The 24,155-nt window shown below is 33.0% G+C and overlaps 2 protein-coding genes across 2 annotated transcripts; both read right to left on the minus strand.

The window, feature by feature from the left end:
- Positions 1–228: 228 nt before the first annotated feature.
- LOC133834235 (Bowman-Birk type proteinase inhibitor-like) lies at positions 229–1,853 on the minus strand. The gene is made up of 2 exons (XM_062263774.1): positions 1,662–1,853; positions 229–659 (listed from the first exon to the last, which is right to left on the minus strand). The coding sequence occupies exons 1-2, from the start codon at positions 1,780–1,782 to the stop codon at positions 421–423; spliced, it is 360 nt and encodes a 119-aa protein (XP_062119758.1). The 5' UTR covers positions 1,783–1,853; the 3' UTR covers positions 229–420.
- A 7,607-nt stretch (positions 1,854–9,460) lies between these two features.
- Positions 9,461–11,106, minus strand: LOC133834236 (uncharacterized). Its single transcript, XM_062263775.1, has 2 exons — positions 10,908–11,106; positions 9,461–9,852 (listed from the first exon to the last, which is right to left on the minus strand). Exons 1-2 carry the CDS (start codon positions 11,026–11,028, stop codon positions 9,614–9,616), a joined length of 360 nt encoding a protein of 119 aa, XP_062119759.1. The 5' UTR covers positions 11,029–11,106; the 3' UTR covers positions 9,461–9,613.
- Between the last annotated feature and the right edge of the window lie 13,049 nt (positions 11,107–24,155).

Raw genomic sequence — 24,155 nt, forward strand, 5'->3', positions numbered from 1 at the left:
TTTTTATTTTTTCAAATTTTTAGAAGAGTTAATTGATGAAAAACGTGTATTTGTTATGAAAATTTTCAAATACATGTCAATTTCTAAATATAGTTAATGTCTCTCATTGGTTGAAAACAACATTAATTATGCAAAAAAAATAACTAAATTCAAAACTAATGTTGAAAAAAAATATTTACCTGTTGGTGACTTGCTATACAAAGTCATTATGTTGCCACATCATCATAATTGTTATATAATAACTTGCAGATATTATATTATTATTCTAAAAGATAAGGTATAGCCAGCTTACATTTATTCACTTATTTAAAAACCTCAACAATATCATATGTATGATTGAGGCATGCATATATATATATATATATATATATGAAAGAGAGCTAGCTATGTGTAGATGATGATACATATGAGATATTATGACTAAGATGAATTAGTGATTAGTTGAATATCTTCGAACACAGTAGTCGAAGTGGTTGTTGGGCATATTCTAGGGCATCCTACGACCTCGTAGCTGCATTGACAAAGTGGACAGGCTGATCTGTCGCAGATGCATGGATTGCCGCAGGTTGATGGGCAAGCACCTCTTCTTGTGTCTCTACGAACGCACTTAAGATTCCCAGATTCCACTTCGCAAGTACAGCTAGCACATTTCGTTGGTCCTATACATACAAACAACATCACTTCATCAATATATATATATATACATGTATTGTATAAATATAAGAATTGTTGGAGTATAGTGTCCCACGTGCAACGAGTGTAAAGAATATTGAGTCAAGAACACGAGTAATTAACTTCACTAATCATTGATTGTTATGGTATCATGAGTTATATTCTTAGCCGGCTTTCGATCCACACCGATCCAAATAGTGAGCAGAATTAAAAAAAGAAAAGAAGATCAGTAAGTTGCATTATGAGATACGCATAGCGCAACAAGACATTTAAGATCCAAAAATAGCAAGCGATAAGTCGCACGAGATCCGCATATAGTACAAAAAGACACTCGAGATAAAAAAATAAAATAAGCTATAGTTGAGAAAAACAATTTGTGATTCAAGACTGGTGAGCAAAATATAGTCACCATCTTGAGGGAGATATTAGAGTATAGTGTCCTACATGGAACAAATGTAAAAATATTCAGCCATTAATAAGAACATGAGTAATTCTACTAATTACTAAATTATTTTTAGATGGAATCAGATCATGATTCTTGTCAAGAACCAACATAACCAAGACCAATAATAATCAAAAGAATTAATGTTCATGTGATGCTTGGTTGGGGTTAATAAGTAAATGAAAAGAACTCAATAATTTTCATAAAAAAATTACCAATTTTTTTGTCTTCATATTAATTTTTATTCTATTTTATTCTTATCATTCAATTTCATTTCCTCCACCCAAACTTATAATATAAGAGAATAAAATACTCTAATTTTAGAATAATGTGTCTTTTTTTTTGTAAATACAAAAAAAAATTATAAATATAGAAAGAAAAAAATATGCTATTATATATATATTTGTTATAAAAGGGTGAAAAAAATTAAATTTTGTCATGACTCCTCCTAGTGTTTGGAGACCAGGGTTAAGGTATAGATAATTTATGATCTTATTATAATAAGTTAATTTCCTCAATATCTATATATATATATATATATACATACCAACTGGACAAAAGGGAGCACTATTGTCCGAAATCAACCCCAAAAAATCAACACGAGCATGAGTTGTTGAAGCCACCACAGCCAACAAAAGCAGAGCAAGAAAAACCTTCATGAACGCCATTTTTAATTATTGTAGTGAGTGAAGAAGATGGATCGAGTGATTATATATATATATATAATACTTTTGAGATGTGGAAACAAGAGGCTTATTTCCAAGGTATTTATAGAGAGAGTTATGGATAATAAGCTTATCCTATTCATTCATATCTCACCATACACTTTATTATTATTATTATTCAAATTAAATTGAGCACGTGAAAATTATTGCATGCATTCGTTGAGTGGTCCATTTTTGTCTGAATCTTCTACTGTATGTATAATTTAATGTATTTGTTTTGCTTATAATGATGAGGATATTTTAGGAACAATGAATTGAAGATTGGTAGGTACGTATAAAGAGAATGATAAAAACATGGTCTAAAATATTTTGAGTATGTTATTCATAATCTCTTGATTATCTTTCATAATCTCTTGATTATATATATATATATATATTTATTTATATGTATAGCTAGCTTCAATGATCGGTAATTACAAGTTTGGTCAAAATTTGGTAGCTAGTATGGTACGTATAGACAATTGGAAAACATTGAATTTGGTATCATACGAACAAAAAAAAATTCAACCACGTTATTATTGTACTTATTGATTAACAATATCATGGGGAGAGGGTATATGATAATTTTACAACTTTATAGATAAAATATTGTTATTATTATTCATAGAGTGGTTGTGGGTAGGTTGAAAATTTTCTCCATGAAAATAGAGATTTGTCCTTAATTAATGGGACGTGAATTTCCCGCTTAAATGAGGAATAGGGCGGGAGCGGGAGCGGGGACAGGAGCTATTTTCTAACCTCACATATTAAACGGGATAGGGACGAGAATAATATTTGTCCTTATTTATTTTACATGTTTTTTTATTTGCTTTTGTAACATATTAGTAATTTTTTTAAATATTTTTAATTTTATTTTTGGATATATTTAATAATGTAGTGTAATATATATTAAATTTAAGTATTCTATCTCTATTTATTTTATTTTTAAATAAAGGGGTTTATACGAAGAATCTTGCCCCATCCTTGTGGGTTTTTCTTTATATATTTAATATTGTAGTGTGATGGATGCTTTGCCAAACCGGCCAAAGATTAAAAAAATATATATAAAAAGTCTAAAATATTTAACTTAAATTATTGATCACTTATATATATATATATACATATGTACAACTTTAATTAATGATGACATTCATTTCCAACGTACCATCTGTGGGGGCCGGACCCAATTGGTGGTAACTCAATTGGATTGGCCGAAAGGACAAAATCAAAATAATGTGTTAATGTAGAACAAACTCATATTAGGCAGCAACCGAGCGCTATCACTAGTGTCCAACACCATAATTAGGTGGTATACTGATATTAGTACAATTTAATATCGAGTTCCACTTATTTGAATTTAATAAGTATTATGGGGTATCGCTAATCAATTATAGAGTGTCACCTCATGTGGTATTAGGTACCTTAAGATGTCAAATAGCAACACTCAAAATTAATCTTACATATATAATAAATGATAATCCAACTGAATTTATTGTCACTTGGCTTAACATGATATTTTTAAGGGTTTATATTTTTTTTTAACCTTTTATTTTTTTACATTCTTTGTTTGAACCTTGTGTTTCGAAAAATTATTTTTTAGACCATGTGTTTTGTAAAATAGTTCAAATAGACCCATAAACTCGGTTTTGATCAAAGTTTTTTGAACTAAAATTAAAAATAATTTACCAAACTAAAAATTCAGAACAAAATCATAATTATTCTTAATTACCATGTTCTAACACTCAAGGACCCCATCCCACATGTCGTATGCCTTCACTTGGCCACCACTGCTGTAACGCCCTGGTTATCCCAGAACAAATACGGTGAACTGGAAATTTAACTCGCTACCCGAGTCCTTTGGTTAAAAACGTGATTCTAGGTATTATTAACAGGCTAAGGTAGAAAACCAATCAAAAGGAAAGGATATATTTTATTTAAAACATAAAACTATTCATGGGCCCATCAAAACCATTTATAATTTATTTACAACTCAAAATGGTCATTACTGTTTCAAATTTACAAACCCACTGACCTAAGCGGCAAAAATAGGGTAAACCCCCTAGTTCCTCTGAGAACTCCTTGGTCGTGGTGGTCAAGCGGTCGCATATGTACACAGCACCACCTAAGCTCTCCATTCAAGGCTGGGTGAGCTTTTCTTTCCCTTTACCTGCACCACATAGCACCCATGAGCCAAAGCACAGCAAGAAAACACAATAATGCATGAATATAATATCAACAATGATCATAATAATCATTCAGGACTTTCAGTCCAAAATAGAGGAGTGACAATTGGAAAAGTCACTAAAGTGGATTCCGTTCCCATTAGCCATGTGACGATAGGGTCACCTGGGCTTTACAAATAAGTGAGTCTTTCACTAGCTTATCAAGATAGGTGCTCGATGAACTGGTCACCAATATAACCTATCATATGTCCATAGAGTCATAACCGTGGGATTCCGCTCCCTAGCCATGTGACAAGCAGTCACCTAGGCCTTAGGCCCTGGCTCTGAGTAACTAGCTTAGACTAGTCAAGCGCTTATAAGTTTCATCGACCTTAGGGTCGGTCCAGCATTAATGCTCCCTGAGTCATTCAACGCTGATATCGATTAGATTTAATACTTAGTCGGCCTGCGTTCAGGACGCTTATGCCGTTTTTGACTCTCAGGTCAGTAATACGCAACCAGTGTCATCCCTGACTAATCAGTACCATACACAAGTAAGCAAACTCTGCTAAGCATTTAATATGCAATCATTGTCCACATTTATCAACCAACATGCCTCAACAACAATCATGCATGTCATATACACAGGGTGCAGTTTTCTTACCTCTGGTTCGAGCGAGAAGTAGAATATAAACTACTCCTGAGAACGATCAACATTTTGATTCCTTAGCGGTTACCTAATCATAACAAATTATAACCTCCATTAATGAAAATCAACAATGAAAGGGTCTTGACCTAAACCCCACTCTCGGGACCTCGAAATGTACCCACACGGTGAGTAGATTCGATCCCGGGCCTTAAGGATTGAAACCCCAAGCCAAAAATCCTTAAAAACACTCAAAACAGGATTCTGAAGGAACAGAGTAGCGCTACAGCGCTGCTCAATAGCGCCCTAGCGCTATTCTCATAACCCCAAACTGCCCAACAGAGCACTAGGTAGCGCTATAGCGCCCCCTGGTGGGCGCTGTAGCGCTACACCCAGCCAGATCCTCCACTGAAACCTCTTCCTTCGACTCCTTCAATTCCAACTCGATTCCAATGCTTCCAAACCTCATTTTTGGTGCCAAATGAACCCAAAAACCATCCTTACATGCCCTAAGCATCACAACCACAAAAACCCTAGCCAAAAACTCCCAACAAAACCAATCATCCAACCTAGAAATCTCAACTGAAAACCAAAGCTAAAACATAGCAAACCAGGAAATTTAATGGCTAGAAACTTACCTCAAGCTCAAATTATGATGCTCTTCAACGGTGGAACTCACTCCCAAGCTCTCAAGACTTATTCCTCAACTTAAGCTCAAAAATCCAAGAAGAAAAGGAGAAAAATTAGGTACGGGAAGGTTTTGTTCTATGCTCTTTTTTCCCCTTCCTTCTACAGCCTTCAATGGCTTATATCTATCCTAGGAGTGAAAAGACTAAAATACCCCTAGGTCAAATAAGGATTTCTAAAGGCTCCCAAGGGAAAAATTAAAATGTTCCACCTATTTTGTTAATCATAATTAATGCTCACCAATTCTCGCTATTCTCAAACACCAATAATTCACATCTCGTTACCCTCTAATTCCCGGCAATGCTCTAATCATTAAAATCACCCCAAGACTCACCCCGAGCCCCAAGCTTAAACCTGTTATGACTAAACTGCTAATTCATATTCAAAGATCGTCTCATGCCGAATAGCTCGAACAAATCCACATTATAATGTGGTCTCAACAATATGTCACTGACATGCATACAAATATACAATTATGCTCTCAACGGGCCAAATTATCAAAACATCCCTGTTATGAAATGTGGACCCACATGCATGCATATAACATCATATTATAATATAATTCATATAAACATGCATATACTCATATAATGACATAATTAAACAGTTATGGCCCTCCCGGCCTACTATTCGAGCCATTAAACCGCATTAGGGATTTCGGGGCATTACAACTGCTACTAGTCATTGTGGGAAAAATGGGTGATTAGATTGGGTAGTGTTAAAGAAAGAGAAGATCGTCTCGGGGGAGGAGGCTGCAGCTAGGCGGTGGACGACGGAGAGGAGTGGAGCAGCATGTGTGCCGAAGGGGAATGCTACTACGTACGGCCACATGAGAGTGGGTTGGTGTTAATGTGACATTGCTTAGTACATTTAGAATAATGATATATGCACCAAGACATTACATCAACTAACGTAACATTGTTAAAATGGTTGGTCTCATCTGAAATAAATTTGATTGGTTAAATAAAACTTTCATGTCTATTTGTGTAATGTTTTTGTGGGAGTAGTTTCTCCAAATCCCAACTAATTCTATTAATGAGTTGTTTGGTTCACAACTGTCATAACAACCTCATTAACTTAAGGGTTATTTCTTTCCTTGGTCTATACAAAGACAACTTGGATCCACTTGTTAGTGCAAAGAAAAATTCAGATAAAACAGCAGAAACACCAGATTAGAAGAGAGAGAGATCAAGTATGGAAATCAAGATTGAGTATTGAGAAAGATTGTGAGAGCTGGGTTTGGGAAACTGTATTGAAAAGCACAACTGTTGGAAAAGTGCTTGCTTAGGGATTGAGAGGAAAACACCTGTGTGATGACGAGTTGAATGTATAGAAAAGATCATATATAAATATATATACACTACAGAAAAATCAGCTATTACCGGCGGAGAAAACCGCCGGTAATAGTCAATAAAGCCGCCGGTAATACTTTTACCGGCGATCTCCGCCGGTACAAATCGGTCGGTAAAAGTCGTTATTACCGGCGGAATTAGGCTCCCCCCGGTAATAATATTATTACCGGCGGAGCCCGCCGGTAATAATTTGGTCATAATTAACGTCTGACACATTATTACCGGCGGTTTCCGCCGGTAAATGTAAATCATATTTAAAAAAAATTAATTTTTATAAATTATATATAATTAATATTAAATAACTAAACTTATAACTAAAAAAATTTAGAAATAAAATCCATATTATTTAAATTAATATCCAAATTAAAAATACAACTTTAAAATACTAAAATTGTCTTTACAAAATAAATTTAATAATATATAATAAAACCTAAACTAATTATTATTGTCTTCATCAAAAGTTTCATTTAAAAATCTTCAACATTCGTGCTTCGACTCAAACCTTCATGAGACTGTGGTGCTGGCGGCGAAGGATAATATGGCCGAGGCTGTGGGTGAATCAAAGGAGACTGCTGCTGTTGTTGATTCGGAGAAGTGTAGTACTGCTGATTATAAACGGGCTGCTGTGTCGATCCTCCATAATGAGGATATACTGGCTGCTGCTGCATGAACGACCCAAATTGACTGTACATAGGTTGTTGTTGCTGTTGCTACTGCCGCGGTAATCCTCCAAACTGACTTCCCATAGGTTGTGTCTGAGGAAATTGGGAAGAAAGTCCAAACATATAATTAAAAAGTGGCGACTGAGAGGAACCACCAGATATGTTTGGAGAATTTTGTTGTGGTTGTTGTGGCATCGACGACGTCCCCGGGCTTTGATTGGATGTACTACCTTGTTGTTGAGAAGGTAAAGACTGCTGCAATAAACTTTCATAGCATGGGTCATGGAGGGAAGAATCAGTCTGAAAATTTCCTGACTCGACCTTATCACGCATCTTAACCCACATCTCAGCCAAAACTCCCATCATCTCTGGAGTCACATTAGTAGGAACTTGTGACTGAGTTTGGCTTGAACTTCGACTTGTGGAGCTAGATGTTGATTTCTTCCCTTTGCCTCTAGGCCTGTATCCCACTCCTATTTGATAATCAGACCTCGAGCCAAGGACTTTATCCATAACCTGATACTATATTGATTTAGCTGTAGAACCTTCACTAGAAGCAGATTCCGAACCTGATTGACTACTTTGAATATTTTGCCTCTCCATCTCTTGGGTCATTTGTTCCTGCCAAAAGAAAATGTTAAAAAACCAATATTACTATAATTTAAGATCAATAATTAAAGAAAAAACTTTAACTTACATGTAGTTCTTTGCAAGTTTCGCTAACCCAAGTCTTCGTAGATTTTTTTATATGTGTATCTCTCCAAGCATCAATAGCATGCTCATCAGGTTCATCCTACAAAATAATAGTGTTAGTTTAATTAATAATATAATAATATCAAATAAAGTTAAGTATTTTACTTACATATTCGTTACGAATTGCTGCCATTGATTTAGAGCCTTGCGTCGACAAATACTTCATTTCCTTTCTATTTTTCTTATTCTGCGTAGATCGCGCTATAAATTTTGGGCTCAGAAACAAATCGACGATTTCTTTCCAGCTCTCCTTCGAGCACAAGTCAGGAATAGCATTGAGAGCACTATCCAAATCATTCGGATTTCCAGAATAATATTTTTGGAAATGAGAATGTCTAATATTCTTTCTCTTTGAATATCTTTTGCGCATCTCCGTATACAGAGTTCCCATAACTCTTTCAGATTCTGGATGCCCATCGATATTATAGTAATACTAAAAAAAAAATTGTTAGTTTAAATTTTTATAGACTAAAATGTATAATATAAAAAAATTAGATATTTTTTTTTACCTTCATCTTTTGAACGACCTGGTCCTTATATTGCTGAGGAACATCTTTAAAATCTAAATAATGTCCTGGCAATAGTAATGTAACTTCAGTACTCAATTGGCGAACAAAAGCTTGGTGCTCAGTACCAACCACTTTGTCTGTCGCCGGATCAAGTTGCAATTCAAGTGGTTTGCCAGCATCCCGCCTTCGTTTTTCAGTATTAATATTACTGGCAGGGCCACGTCCCCTCCTTCTTGCAGGACGATCTATTAATTTGTTTAATACATAAAAATAAAAATATTAGTAAATCTTAAACATTTAAACAGCTTACGATTAAAATATATCACAGAAGAAGAAAAGCTCGTCAAAGAAAATCTGTGGAGAAGAAAAGCGTCTGGGTTTTTTTTTGGGAGACTTGGGCGAACGGACGCGAAGAAGATGAATGGTCTGCATATATAGATTATTATTGCCGGCTGATAACTCCGCCGGCAATAGCACAATAACTGTTATATTTTATTTATTATTACCGGCGGAACCCGCCGGTAATAATCCGCCGGTAATAATCGAAATATTATTACCGGCGGAGCCAGCCGGTAATTATCCGCCGACAATAATGAATATAATAATTGGGCGGTAAACTGGCCGCGGTAATGAATTCTACTTATCACCGGCGGGTTGTCCGCCGGTAATAATAAATTTCCCGCCGGCATTAATTAAAAAAAATTTAAAAAATAAAAATAAGATTAATACCGGCGGAATTCGTTTTCCGCCGGTAAAGATCGTATGATTACCAGCGGACTATCTCCGCCGGTAATTATTCCGCCGGTAAATAGCATTTTTGTTGTAGTGATATAATAACTTGCAGATATTATTATATTATTATTTTAAAAGATAAGGTATAGCCAGCTTACATTTATTCACTTATTTAAAAACCTCAACAATATCATATGTATGATTGAGGCATGCATATATATATATATATATATATATATATATGAAAGAGAGCTAGCTATATGTAGATGATGATACATATGAGATATGCTGACTAAGATGAATCAGTGATTAGTTGAATATCTTCGAACACAGTAGTCGAAGTGGTTGTTGGGCATATTCTAGGGCATCCTACGACCTCGTAGCTGCATTGACAAAGTGGACAGGCTGATCTGTCGCAGATGCATGGATTGCCGCAGGTTGATGGGCAAGCACCTCTTCTTGTGTCTCTACGAACGCACTTAAGCTTCCCAGATTCCACTTCGCAACTACAGCTAGCACATTTCGTTGGTCCTACATACAAACAACATCACTTCATCAATATATATATATATACATGTATTGTATAAATATAAGAATGGTTGGAGTATAGTGTCCTACGTGAAACGAGTAACGAGTGTAAAGAATATTGAGTCAAGAACACAAGTAATTAACTCCACTAATCACTGATTGTCATAGTATTATGAGTCATATTCTTAGCGGGTATTCGATCCATACTGATCCAAATAGTGAGCAGAATTAAAAAAAAAAAAAAAAAGATCAGTAAGCTGTATTATGCATGAGATACGCATAGTGCAACAAGACACTTGAGATCTAAATAGCAAGCGATAAGTCGCACGAGATCGGCATAGTACAAAAAGACACTAGAGATAAAAAAAAAATAAACTATAGCTAAGAAAAACAATTTGTGATTCAAGACTGGTGGACAAAATATAGTCACCATCTTGAGGAAGATATTAGAGTATAGTGTCCTACATGAAACAAGTGTAAGAATATTAAGTCATTAATAAGAATATAGGTAACTCCATTAATCACCAATTGAATTTTTTAGATAAAATCTGATCATATTTCTTGTCAAGAACCAACATAACTAAGACCAATAATAATTGGATGAATTAAGTACAGGTCCAATAATAATGGGATGAATTAATGTTCATGTGATGTTTGGTTGGGGTTAATAAGTAAATGAAAAGAGAACTCAATAATTTTCATAAAAAATTACCAATTTTTTGTCTTCATACTCAATTTTATTCTATCTCATTCCTATCCTTCAATTTCATTTCCTCAAACCAAACCTAATATAAGAGAATAAAAGACTCTAACTTTAGAATAATGTGTCTTTTTTTTGTAAATACAAACAAAAATCATAAATTTAGAAGGAAAAATAATGATACTATTATATATATATATATATATATTTGTTATAAAAGGGTGAGAAAAAATTAAATTTTGTCATGACTCCTAGTGTTTGGAGACCGGGGTTAAGGTATAGATAATTTATGATCTTATTATAACAAGTTAATTTCTTCAATATCTATATTTATATATATATATACATACATACATACCAATTGGACAAAAGGGAGCATTGTTGTCCGAAATCATCCCCAAAAGATCAACACGAGCATGAGTTGTTGAAGCCACCACAGCCAACAAAAGCAGAGCAAGAAAAACCTTCATGAACGCCATTTTTAATTATTGTAGTGAGTGAAGAAGATCGATCGAGTGATTATATATATATATATATATATAATACTTTTGAGATGTGGAAACTAGAGGCTTATTTCCAAGGTATTTATAGAGAGAGTTATGGATAATAATAAGCTTATCCTATTCATTCATATCTAACCATACACTTTATTATTATTATTATTATTATTAAATTGAGCACGTGGAAATTATTGCATGCATGTGTTGATTGGTCCATTTTTGTCTGAATCTTCTACTCTTGGTTTATATAATTTAATATATTTGTTTGATTATTATGATGAGGATATTTTAGGAACAATGAATTGAAGATTGGTAGGTACGTATAAAGATTGAAAAGAGGATTATAAAAACATGGTCTAAAATATTTTATGTTATTCATAATCTCTTGATTATATATATATATATATATTTATATCTCTTTTATATAATAAGTGTATAGATAATGAATTTTTTTTGTTTTAATGGTTTTTTGTTTTTTTAATGTTAACTTTAACGAAATATTCTTATATTTAACAGAATATTTTTATATTTAATGATAGTTTGTAAACACTTAATTTTAAATAAAATAAAATAAATAATTAAAAAAAATTAATTATATTATAATATAATTAAGTTTAATTTTAAGTGTTTACAGTTTACAAACTATTGTTATATATAAAAATATTCTATTAAATATAAGAATATTTTATTAAAGTTAACATTAAAAATAAATAAAAAATTATTAAAATTAAGAATTTATATTATCTACACGCTTATTATATAGAATATAGAAGGGATATATATATATATCTCCATGTAGTTACAATAATCATATATTTATATGTAATTATAAGTTTGGTCAAAATATGGTAGCTTGTATGGTAGTATAGACCATTGGAAAACATTGAATTTGGTATCATACGAACAAAAAAAATTCAACCACCTTATTATTGTACTTATTAATTAACAATATCATGGGGAGAGGGTATATAATTATTTTACAACTTTATTAATAAATTATTGTTATTATTATCCATAGAGTGGTTGTGGGTAGGATGGAAATTTTCATCATGAGGATAGGGATTTGCCTTTAATGGGACGAGAATTCCCCGCCAAAACTGGGAATAGAGTGGGAGCAGGGACGGGAGCTATTTTCTAACTCCACATGTTAAACGGGGCGGGGACAGGAATAATAGTACTCTCTGCCTCAACGATGCCCCGTTTGATCTTTTATTTATTTTATAATATTTTTTATTTATTTTATATGTTTCTTTATTTGATTTTGTAATATATTAGTAATTTTTTAAATATTTTTAATTTAATTTTGTATATATTTAATATTTGGAGTGATTAATATAGGTGATGTTTGGTAATCATTAAAAAAACAGTTATTTATTTAATTAATTAAAAATTTGACAATTAAACATAAAATAGCGTTTGGTAACTCTATTTTTATTTTTTATTTTTTATTTTTTTAAATTTTAAAAAAAATTTATTAAATTTTGAAAATAGAAAATTTGCACTTTCAAAATTTTTTAAATTGTTTTCAACTTTTAGTTTTTTTTTTCTTCTCTTCTTCAAATCACCATCTCATTTTATATTACTAAACAAAACATAAAAATAAAAGTTAGAAAACGCATTTATTATTTTTTATTTTTAAAAACAAAAAACAAAAATAGTTATCAAACATATTATTATTTTTGTGTTTAAAAAATTCAAAAACAAAAATTTTACCAAACACAACCATAATGTAATATATATTAAATTTAAGTAATTTATTTCTATTTATTTTATTTTTAAATAAATGGGAATATCCGAGGAATCTTGCCCCATCCTTGTGGGTTTTTCTTTATATATTTAATATTGTATTGTGATGCATGCTTTGCCAAACCGGCCAAAGATTAGTACGTAGAGGATCAAAAAAAAAAAAAAAGATATATAAAAAATCTAAAATATTTAACTTAAATTATTGATCACTTATATATACACGTACAACTTTAATTAATGATGACATTCATTTCCAATGTACCATCTGTGGGGACCGGACCCAATTGGTGGTAACTCAATTGGATTGGCCGAAAGGACAAAAAATGTGTTAATGTAGTACAAACTCCTATGAGGCAGCTAGGCACTATCCGTTTCCAACATAACAAGTAGATGAGATATTGATATTGGTACAATTTTAAATTGAGTTACAATTATTTGAATTTAATAAGTATTATGGAGTATCGCTAACTAATTATGGAATGTCACCTCATGTAGTGTTGGACACTTTAAGTTGTCAAATAGCAAGTTTATTGTCACTTGGCTTGACATGATGTTTTTAAGGATTTATACTTTTTTGGACCTTGTATTTTTTTACTTTTTTGTTTGGACCTCGTGTTTTGAAAAATTATTTTTTGGATCATGTGTTTTGTAAAATAGTTCAAATAGACTCCTAATTCCGATTTTGATCAAAGTTTTTTTAACTAAAATTAAAAATAATTTACCAAACTAACAATTCAGAACAAAATCATAATTATTCTACCTAGTAATTATATTGGTTTTGAGATAGAACTTTATGCTTCTTACCATACATCACATTTTACTTCAAAATATTTTTCCATATTCTAACACTGAGGGACCCCATCCCACATGTCGTATGTCTTCACTTGGCCACCACTGCTACTAGTCATTATGGGAAAAATGGTGTGATTGGATTGAGTAGTGTTAAAGAAAGAGAATATCGTCTCGGGGGAGGAGACTGCGGCTAGGCGGTGGACGACGGAGTGGAGTGGAGCAACATGTGTGCCGAAGGGGAATGCTACTATGTACGACCACATGAGAGTGGGTTGGTGGTAATGTGTGTTAATGTGACTTTACTTAGTATATTTGGAATAATGATATGTGCACCAAGATATTACATCAACTGACGTAGCACTATTAAAAAAGTAGGTCTCATCTGAAATAAATTTGATTAGTTAAATAAAACTATCACATCTATTTATGTAATGATTTATCAATAATCAACTCAATAAAACATATACACACTATTAGAAAAAGGACATGGTAAAAAGAAATAAAAAGAGAGATTGTAAAAATTACACCTCTTTCTTCATCAAAATTATCCTTTCTATGCATATATAGATTAGTGTAGTAATGTTTTCTTAATGCCTGTTTTTATTGACTCATCATATGGTTCTAGAATGAATAATCTAAGGTTTTAGTTAACTCATAAGGCCTTAACAATAGATAAAATTCTTATTAATAATAAAGAAAACACTAGTAAAAGTCTCATTACACACACAAATAAATAAAATAAAATAAAATAGGAAAATAAAAGTATCAAGAAGTTGGATCAATGAGAAAAAACAAGCAATTGAAAATTTCTTCATTACTATCTACAATATTCAAGATACAAAGAATATAATAATAATAACCATTTGATGGTTATGAAAATGATCAATACTACAAATAAAGGTACCCTCTAGTAACAACTTTTTAGTCACAACATATATGATGGACCAAAAATAAGTATGTTTTAAATATTTATATCGCAAACGCACGAATCGTTCATATAGAATAGTGATCGTGTAATCAAGGATGTCGAACCCAAAGAAGTTGTCTAAAATCGAAAAGAAAACTATTTTAAACCAAAATTAATAAATTCTAACATAGCTCCAAAGATTGTTGAGATTTTTGTATAATGAAAATAAAATAAAAGATAATAATAAAGAAATCAAAGACAATAAATAAAAATAAATTAAAAATAGAAATCAAGATAGTAAAAGAAGATTATTAAGGTGCTAGAATCCACAAAATATAAGTTGAATAATATTTATAAGTACATTGATTCCCAAGTTTTAGTGATAGTTAAAATAAATCAAACTATCATTTTCCAAATAGATTTATAATTTTAAGCACAAATTACTTCTAAAAATATAAGATTTTTCTTCACTTTTTCAAAATTATAATTTCAAAGTATTGAATGTGAATCAACCTAATGAAACAACAAAAATTCAAATAACATTATTTATAAGGCAAAACATAATATTTTTGTTCTAAGCATTGGATGTGTATGATTTAATGACACATCTTACACAAAGAATCTTATGTTTTTGCACTAATGAATAACAAAGTGTAAATATGTTTGCTAACAATAAAAAATACAAGATATTTAAGATGAAAGAAAATATTTGAAAAAGAAAATCCATAAACTTTGTTGCACAAAATGAGAAATTAACATACAAAATAAACACTATCTAGTTACATATTGTATCATCATCACCTTAATAATCTTAAAAAGATTAGAAACTCATAACTGGACTAGAAATTACAAACCAAAAAATTATACACATAAATAGGAAAATTTGGAGGAGAAACGCCCAAATTTTTCCTCTAAAAACTCATAGAAAATTAACCAAAAAGAAAATGAAGATGAAGAAAATAGAGATGTTTGAAAGTCTAGAACTTGTGTAGTGTAACATCTCCCAAAAATCAAGCACACCCAAAATGGTCTTGAAAATTCCCTATTTATAGCCAAAATGATAGTATTAAAATAATCAATTTAAATTAATTAAATTGATTAAATTAATAATAATATAGTAAATATGGGTAAATTATATGGTATAATGATGATTTTTTTGGTAAAATGTGTAGAAAAATTTGAATAAAAAATTAGTATTTTAGACAAGGGGACAAAGTGACAATTTGTTGGCTCAAAAAGGGTAAAAGTTTGGGTTTTAGGTGGGCCGAATACTGTTGGAGAAATATTGGCGGGTTGGGCCTGGCAAGGGAAAGCTTGTTGGGGAGGCTTCTTTCGTGGGCCTGGTGCAGCTGGCCCGTTGGAGTGCCAGGAAGGCTGTGAAGGCTGGGGCAGCTTCTGGGCTGGGCTGGTGAGTTGGGCCAACTGGGAGGAGGCTCGTGGGCTTGCTGGCAGCTAAGAATCTTCGGCTGGGGCAGCTGGAAGCTTAGGCTGAAGCTACTTGGGCCTTAGTTTTCAGAATTGCTAATTTTTTTGGGCAGTTTACACATTTATACATATAAGAATAAATAATAACAATTTTGTTAGGGATAAAATAATATAACCAAAATATATTAATTATTGTTGTATATAACTGATTTCATTTTATTTAACAAAATATTACATTTCCTTAATTTACTCACATACTTGATAACTTTCCTAAAATAGCTTAATTAATCAATTTGTTGACTTATTACTAATTTATTTTATATAAGATTTGACTACTAAAAAATCATTATTACTATTTGAACAATGAATGTGAAGCTACAACCAACTTGAAGATCATACCAATATTAAGGTGGCGTGGATTATTGAGAAAATTAAGTATTTTGGGTACCGATTGGTAGTTATTTATTATTTATTTTATTTTTCTTCTTATGTTTCATTCAAATCTAATACAAAATTTAAACTTTTACCCAACTTATGTATTGGATGCATCTGATTTTAATAAAAGTTTATTATAGCACACTTGTGATTTATATATTTTATGTCCATTTTATATATGTTCTCTTTCATACTTTGACGTTTATTATGGCTAATTTCTTTTAGGACATTCATATTTATTATAGGATATGACATACAATTTATTTCGTCTTAATTTTTATATTGCTTACATATTCATTTTATATGTAAGAAAACTAAATGTAGTTTTTATTTTATTTAATATTACCAAAAAGTATATAATTATATAAAAAAAATACAATTAATTATATAATTAAATAAATGATCATTTTTTATGTATAACATAATAATTAGTGGTAGTTTTTATTTTTATTTTTTAAAACTTTGATGTTCATAATGTTATTTTCATTGGATACTAAAAAGTATATTTTTTTCAATTATTTATATCATCAAGGTTATGCTTTTATTGTATATGGGATACCAAAAGGTATTAAAAATAAGAAAAGAAAAAAGTATTTATAAAAAATAAATATTGATGGATACAAATTAGTATTTTTCTAGTTGTTAAATTGATCATTTTTATAATATATATGTTTGCAAGTGTGTTAACAATGGATATTTTTTTATGTAATATACTCGTAAGTATGTATTTATATATAATATTTTGAAAGAGTATTCAAATTAATAAACAAATACATTTAGCTACCCATGAGTACCACTGTAGTTAGATTGAAGTTGCTATAGTGTTTTCTTTGTTGTTCTTGGCTGCATTTCACTTGATTGCAGTGGAATCTTGTTGTTGAAATCTAACAAATATCATAATTACATTTGAGATGAGATGAATTCCAATTAATTGGGATTGATATATAAGAGTATCAATAAACTATCCGTAAGTAAAAATTGTCAAATATTGATACGGGGAACTTTCAAGAGCAATATGTTACATTTAGTTACCATCATATAAAAGTATCCAAATCATGGAAAATAATTAACTAATTATGGTTATGACAAAATGGGTCTTTCAAAAACAAAAATATATGTAACATTTATATAATAATTTGATACAAATAAGTATTTAAAATTTGTCATAGATTTAGATACTATTGAGTATTTAGCTATGATTTTGATAAATATAAGTATCCAAAGTAACATTTACCTACTAATTTTATACTGGTAGACATCAAATTACAGTCATTGATTTAGATACTATTGAGTATTAAGTTACTATATTAGTAAATACAAGTGTTTAAAATAACTACAAAATTCAAAACAAAAACTAGTTAATAACGGTGATTATAAATTATTTTGTACATATAAACAAAAATCACAAGAAATTTCATAATAGACATATAAACTAAAAAAGGAGTAAAATTTTAAACTAATACAAAAGTTATATTGAATTCATAAGTTATTATTATGTAGACCACAAAATATATACCCATAGACAGGGAAAAGTAAAGGAAATATTGGAACAATGCGTTTTTTTTTAAGAAATAAAGTGATTCAATAATAAAAGGGCCAAGAAAATAAGGAAATAAAATGATGTATCAAAATGGTAAGTAACAAACACCTTATTAAATTAAAAAAAAAAATAAGAGGTACAATAAAATGGTAAATAAATTTGGAATATATGCTATTTAGGTTAATTAATATTATAATGTAGGTATATTAAAATATGCATAACAAATTAGTAATTAATTACAATATAATGTAAGTGAGTGTAAATCTTCCAATTTTTTTTCATTCTTTTCCTTGAAAATGTCATTTTTTTCCTTTGTTTTTCTTTGTTTTTCAAGCACCAACAATACAATAATTTCCTACAAAAAACATAAATTACATTAAAACTAAATATTTTTAATAATAAAATTTACAACAAAATTTTCATGAAAATTTTAATTTAAACTTAATTTAATTTAACATTTTGTTTTAATAAAACACACATTTTTTACTTCTAACTAAACACAATAATTTAAATAATTAAACTACACAAAAATATATAAAATCATGATAAGACTAATAAATTCAAAATTACTTAAAAACTTAATAAATCAATTAAAAACTCAAGAATTAAGCAACAATTAGCACATAAAAAGTGGTAAATTAACTCTATTTTGTAGAGTTATCAATATATTTTGTGTGACTAAATATTATTTTTAGTCACAACAAAAAATTAGCTGTGACTAAAAAGTCATACTTAATCACAAGTTGTCACTAATATAGTTTTAGTCACAACCTATTATTTTTAGTAAAAAAGTTTGTTAGGACTAAAAATACATTAAGTGGGAACAAATTATGATTTTTATAACTAATATTTTTAGCCACAGACTTTTTAGTGATGACACAAGTAAAAAAAAATTCTTTAGTCACAAATTTTTTACTTGTAGGTACAACATTTATTGGGACTAAAATTAAGATTTTTTGTATTCACAATTTAGCAACTTTTTCATTATTTACTTTACCCCCAAAATAATCCAAGTGTGGACAGGCAATATGTTTTATGTTTATTTTAGTATTACTATTATTATTGAAACCATTGTTTAGTTACAAATTGAGAAATAAACTGTTTCCTATATATTAGTGAATATTTTTTTATTTAATTATTTTAAAATATATATAAATAAAATAACTATATATAAAATAACTTATTAATTTGAAATAAGAGGCCGTGATTGGTTGTTTCAACGGTTATTCATTAATTTGCAATGTTATCAAATACAGTTATTTATGTTAGTTATTTTTAGATAAATATTATTATTTAAATTTTATTTTTAAATAGAAGGTTGTTATACTGTTTTTCAGAATTTTTTCAATATTAAACTAATTTAGGATATTCTATGTCATATTTAATTAATTTACTATTATTACAATTATTGTTATCAATATTTATATTTGAATTTTAAGTTTTTCAGTGCTTATTAGTAATTTTATTTTTTTCAGTAATTTATTAGGGAAAATTTGAGATATTATTATTATTATTATTATTATTACAGCTTGATATAATTTAATAAACAATTATTGTAGTCTTATTGCGTCAATATTTGCCAAGTTTGATCTCCATTCTTTTTCAATGCCCACATATATACAAATTATATTATCAAAAAGAGGAAATTAAAAGATCTTGCACCCCAAGACGATCTCATATAATAACTATACATAAAATTAGAATTAATGACAGAGCGAGAATTATCAACAGAACGAGATTTACCTCTAAGATAAGCTTAAAAGTCATGATACTATCACAAGCATCTTTCTCAGGATGATATTTGGATGCTACACACAAGAAGGATGAAGAATTGTTGATGCAGACTTTAATAGTGTCGTTGGTTCAGAGTTAGCTATTTGATACTTCTTTGCACTTTGTTGCATGAGACTCTTTAGCAGTTGTGACTGCTTTCTTTAGAGATGTTCATTTTTCCAATGACTTCTCAAGTCTTTGTTAGAGGATATTGCAAGTTCATTGTCCAATTTTCCAAGAGTATCCTTAATTCATGTTCATCATTATGGATTAATTATGCATACTCTTTGGGTGGATGAAGAACTTGTTTTGCTCCTAATTTTATAGGATGCATGACATTATGAATTTTTTTTCAATGATAATAGATTTCATTGCAACAAAAAAAAGTATTGCGAACTCAATAAAGTTGATTTCTTTTGGTGGGTTGTTATTTTGAAGACTCGTGGTCTTATTTTCTGCAATCCAATAAACAATAGTAACGTAATTTAATCATTGGTGGCATTATTATTCTCAACAATCCATTGAACATGCTTCTTATTCTCTTGCAGTTATCACTGACATTAGGTTGGGACAATTCCGATCAAGATCGAACACATAAGGTCAACCATGGTGGATTAGATCGACCATATCTTAGACCAAAATGGTATCAAGTTTTATGGGAAAAGAAAGGCTTATATAGGGTAAGGAAATTCTCGGGTGTACCTTAAAAAATTGGCATACTGGTGCACCCCCTTTTTAGTTTTTGCCTTTAAAGTATTTTCAGCGTAATTTTTTTTTATGATTGTATATATTGTAGTTATTTAGAACGTTCTGCAAATTTTTAGTAAATTATAAATAATTTACAGTGCCGAAAAATAAAGTTCAAATAGTTTGTTACACGGGTGACTATTTTTTTATGTGCGTGGAAAATAGCTTATTTGAAAATTGTTTTCGACACAATAAATTATTTGGAATTTCCTGAAAATTTGCAGGATTCTCCACATAATTACAATATACACGCCCATAAAAAAAAATTACGCCGAAAATACTTCCCAAACCAAAAACTGAAGAAGGTATGCACTGGTGTGCCCTTTTTTAGAGGGTGCACCAAAAAATCACCCTATAGGGTATACAAATTTTTCTATATTTAGGAACTTTGTTTCTTCTTTTTTTTTGTTCCAGATTTTAATTATTATTTTTTAAAAAAAAAAGCTATATTAATGTAAAAATATATAAAAAAAAATCTATATTAATGCAAAAAAACCCTCAAATTAAGTGTGAAAATATACAATTTTACATTGATCATTGAGCATTATAAAATTATTCCACCTATTATTGATAATTATAATGATTGATTTTAGCATAAAAAATATACAAGGAAAAAAGAAAGAAAGAAAAAGTGTAGGGAAGAAATTAATAAAATAAATATAAATAGGATTGTACGCCCTGATTTTCCAGTGGGCTGTTATCGAGCTGAGATGTGGCCTAATTATGTCAGCCACGTGGATACCCCATGACCGGAGCTTCCGTCGTCAGGTCCTACCTCTTTAGCTCGAGGTAGCCAAAAGGTCCGTCAAGATTACTCAAGGGCCGAGTCAGGACTTTGAAGGCCGCAGGTCGAGAGGGCATCCAGCTCGGGGTACGAACTGAAGTTGGAAGCTATGAACTTTTATAAAGTCAACCACGCAATGTAAACGTGCATATATCAGACATCACGTGTCTGATATATCCCTGAATTCTCGGACACGCAGCATGAACGTGCGTATTCAGACACCCATGACTGGGTTGGGTCGTGCAGCCCAATATCCCCCTTACCTGTTGATTAGACCACACTTCATTTGTCAGGGTTTAGGAATTAATCATGAATGTCACAGAAGTGACATGATGGGTAAGAAGGTCACGGGATGACCCCCCTTACCAACTTCCAGGTGCCCTCTCCTACAAATATGGAGACCCTGGGAGTTGCAAGGGGTTGGATTCTATTGTGTAAAAAAGTACCCTATAAAGAATACCAAGCATATGGCAATAATATTGGCTGGTGGAGTAGAAGGATTTTAACCTTTGAACCACCTAAAAACGTAGTTGTGTCATCAATCCATAAAAAGATCATTTATCGATTTCGGTTCATTATTAAGCACTAATCTCTTTCTCTTATTTTCATAATTACCTGTTGGGGAAGAACCGCATCAACAGATTGGTGCTTTCGTTAAGAGCTAGTGAGATTGGTGCTATCGCAAACATCCAACTATGGTGACCACTCGATCAAGACACGGTAACGAGGCGGAACAACATGATGGGCAGGAGGCTCATCATGCCGCCATCTCCGGTGAGCAAAATCCTGATGTCCAGCAGCGGCCGGGCAAGCAGCCGATAGGCCAGGATGACACTAGAAGTTCGGCACCCTGGCCACCTAATCAAAACCCGGATTTTTACACAGCGGTAGAGATGGAGAATGCTCAGTTAAGGAGCCAACTGGTGAAAGTTAGTCAGCAAATTAAGGAGGTGTTGGCCCGACTACCCCCTCTTACAACAGACGCTAACGTCGGAAAGAGGCAAGGCGAGACTCGTAAGTCCTGCCAGGGTAATCAGTCCAGGCCTAGCCACTCAAACAGACCTCCGACATCCAACTCTATTCCCTTATCGCATCGTCGAGAGGAAACTTCGAAGAAATACCTAGAGCCGAACAACAGTATAGCCGCTCGGTCCGAACTTCAACTCCCAGCTCACAGCCAGCCTCGAGCGCGCCCAGGAGGGCTCGAGGGAATTCTAGAAGGAGATCCGGGGAGGGCTCACAGCACCAGCCCGTCCCCACCAGCCGTCCTGCGCCTCGTCCAAATCGCCAGGCGCGGGGCCCGCAGGTTGGCAGGGCCGAGAGGCCCCCACCTAACTTGATTCGCCCTGACGGAACCAGGATTGCATCCCCGGTCAGGCATCCTCCGTCACCAATAAGATATCCATCTCCTCCTCGCCCTATCTGAGATATTCCAGGTTATGGAAGCAGTAGCAGGAACCCGCCATCCGCAGGACCTTCCCATCATAGCAGGGCACCCAGAGGGAGCCCGAATCCTCCCCCAGAGGCGGACTCCGAGCTTCTCTAACGGGAGCTACTGGACCGGCAGTCGCCGGAGTGACCTTTCTGACGGAGACTTGCGTCAGCGCTTAAGCTCGGCGCAAAACCCTCAAGCCACCCCAAGGGGCAACCTACGAGATCACCTTAACTCTCATAGGGGGGACCTGGTAGGAGGTGGCAGCCATGCTCGCTCAGGGGGAGACCTGTCCAAGGTACGTAACGGCGGGATTGCCCCAAATAACCTATCTTAAGATAGGAGGGGTAATAACCCACCAACCGTATACAATGGATCCGGAGTTGTTGAACAGCCCCGGAGTAACTAAGGAAGTCGGGACAAAACCCTTGAGCGCCTGGCTCAGATGGAGGAGCTAATGAGGAAGCTCCTGTCGGAGAAAGAGAAAGACGAATATGATTCGGCGGACGACCTTCAGCTCTTCACCCCCAGCATAACAACAACGGCATACCCATCTGGTTTCTGTATGCCGCACCTGTCCAAATTCAACAGAGACGGAGATCCGTCGGATCATCTAGGGATGTTCAATAACCTGATGATGGCCCACAACATTGGCCCTGAGCTGAGGTGTCTGATATTTCCCTCCACATTGACTGGACCTGCCAGACAACGGTTCAAACAAAGCAAGAAACAATCAATCAGCTCCTGGAAAACCTTCTCTGCTGACTTCAAAAGGGCATTCCGAGCCTCCCAGGCTGGCCGCGTCAAGGTCGACTCCCTGGCTAACGTGAGGCAACAACCTGACGAGCCTTTGAAGGCTTACCTGAGCAGGTTCGCGAACGTTGCTGCTCGGGCCAGAGACGCAGATGACAGCTCCAAGCTCATGGCTTTGAGAACTGGAATCCTCGTCGGAGTGCACAGGATTCCGGGAGGATCCTGTAGAAGACTCACCCCAGGTCACCTCGGCCCAGACGTCGTGGAAGATCTTTGTGGATGGCTCATCCAATGAGAACGGCTCCGGGGCTGGAATCATTTTGATATCCCCTAAGGGACATAGATTCCACTCGGCGCTGAGATTCGAATTCAAGGACTCCAACAACGAGGCCGAATACGAAGCTTTGCTGGCCGAGCTAAGAATAGTCTAGGAGCTGAAGGTGAGCTCCGTTAAGTGCTTCAGTGACTCCCAGCTCGTGGTAAACCAGGTGCTAGGTGAATATCAAGCACGAGGAGCCAAGATGGCCGCTTACCTGGCCAAGGTAAAAGTCGAACTGTCCGCGTTCAGGCGAGGCTCAAACGAGCAGATACCTCGGGAGTAGAACGCCAACGCAGACGCCCTTGCCAAGCTCGCTACCTCTGGGGAGACGGAGACGCTGGGGTTAGTACCGGTGGAATTCCTGGAAAAACCAAGTATAGAAAAGGTCGGGGAGGAGGTCGAGATGATTGACGCCAGACCGACCTGGATGACTCCCATCCTTGAGTACCTCAC

This window comes from Humulus lupulus, chromosome 5 (genome assembly GCF_963169125.1).
Source record: "Humulus lupulus chromosome 5, drHumLupu1.1, whole genome shotgun sequence".
Classification (NCBI taxonomy): Eukaryota; Viridiplantae; Streptophyta; class Magnoliopsida; order Rosales; family Cannabaceae; genus Humulus; species Humulus lupulus.

Coding starts and splice junctions, on each gene's coding strand:
- LOC133834235 (XM_062263774.1), bottom strand. CDS start 1,782: ATGGCGTTCATGAAGGTTTTTCTTGCTCTGCTTTTGTTGGCTGTGGTG. Junction 660..1,661: donor TGCTCCCTTTTGTCCAGTTG/GTATGTATATAT, acceptor TTGTATGTATAG/GACCAACGAAATGTGCTAGC.
- LOC133834236 (XM_062263775.1), bottom strand. CDS start 11,028: ATGGCGTTCATGAAGGTTTTTCTTGCTCTGCTTTTGTTGGCTGTGGTG. Junction 9,853..10,907: donor TGCTCCCTTTTGTCCAATTG/GTATGTATGTAT, acceptor GTTTGTATGTAG/GACCAACGAAATGTGCTAGC.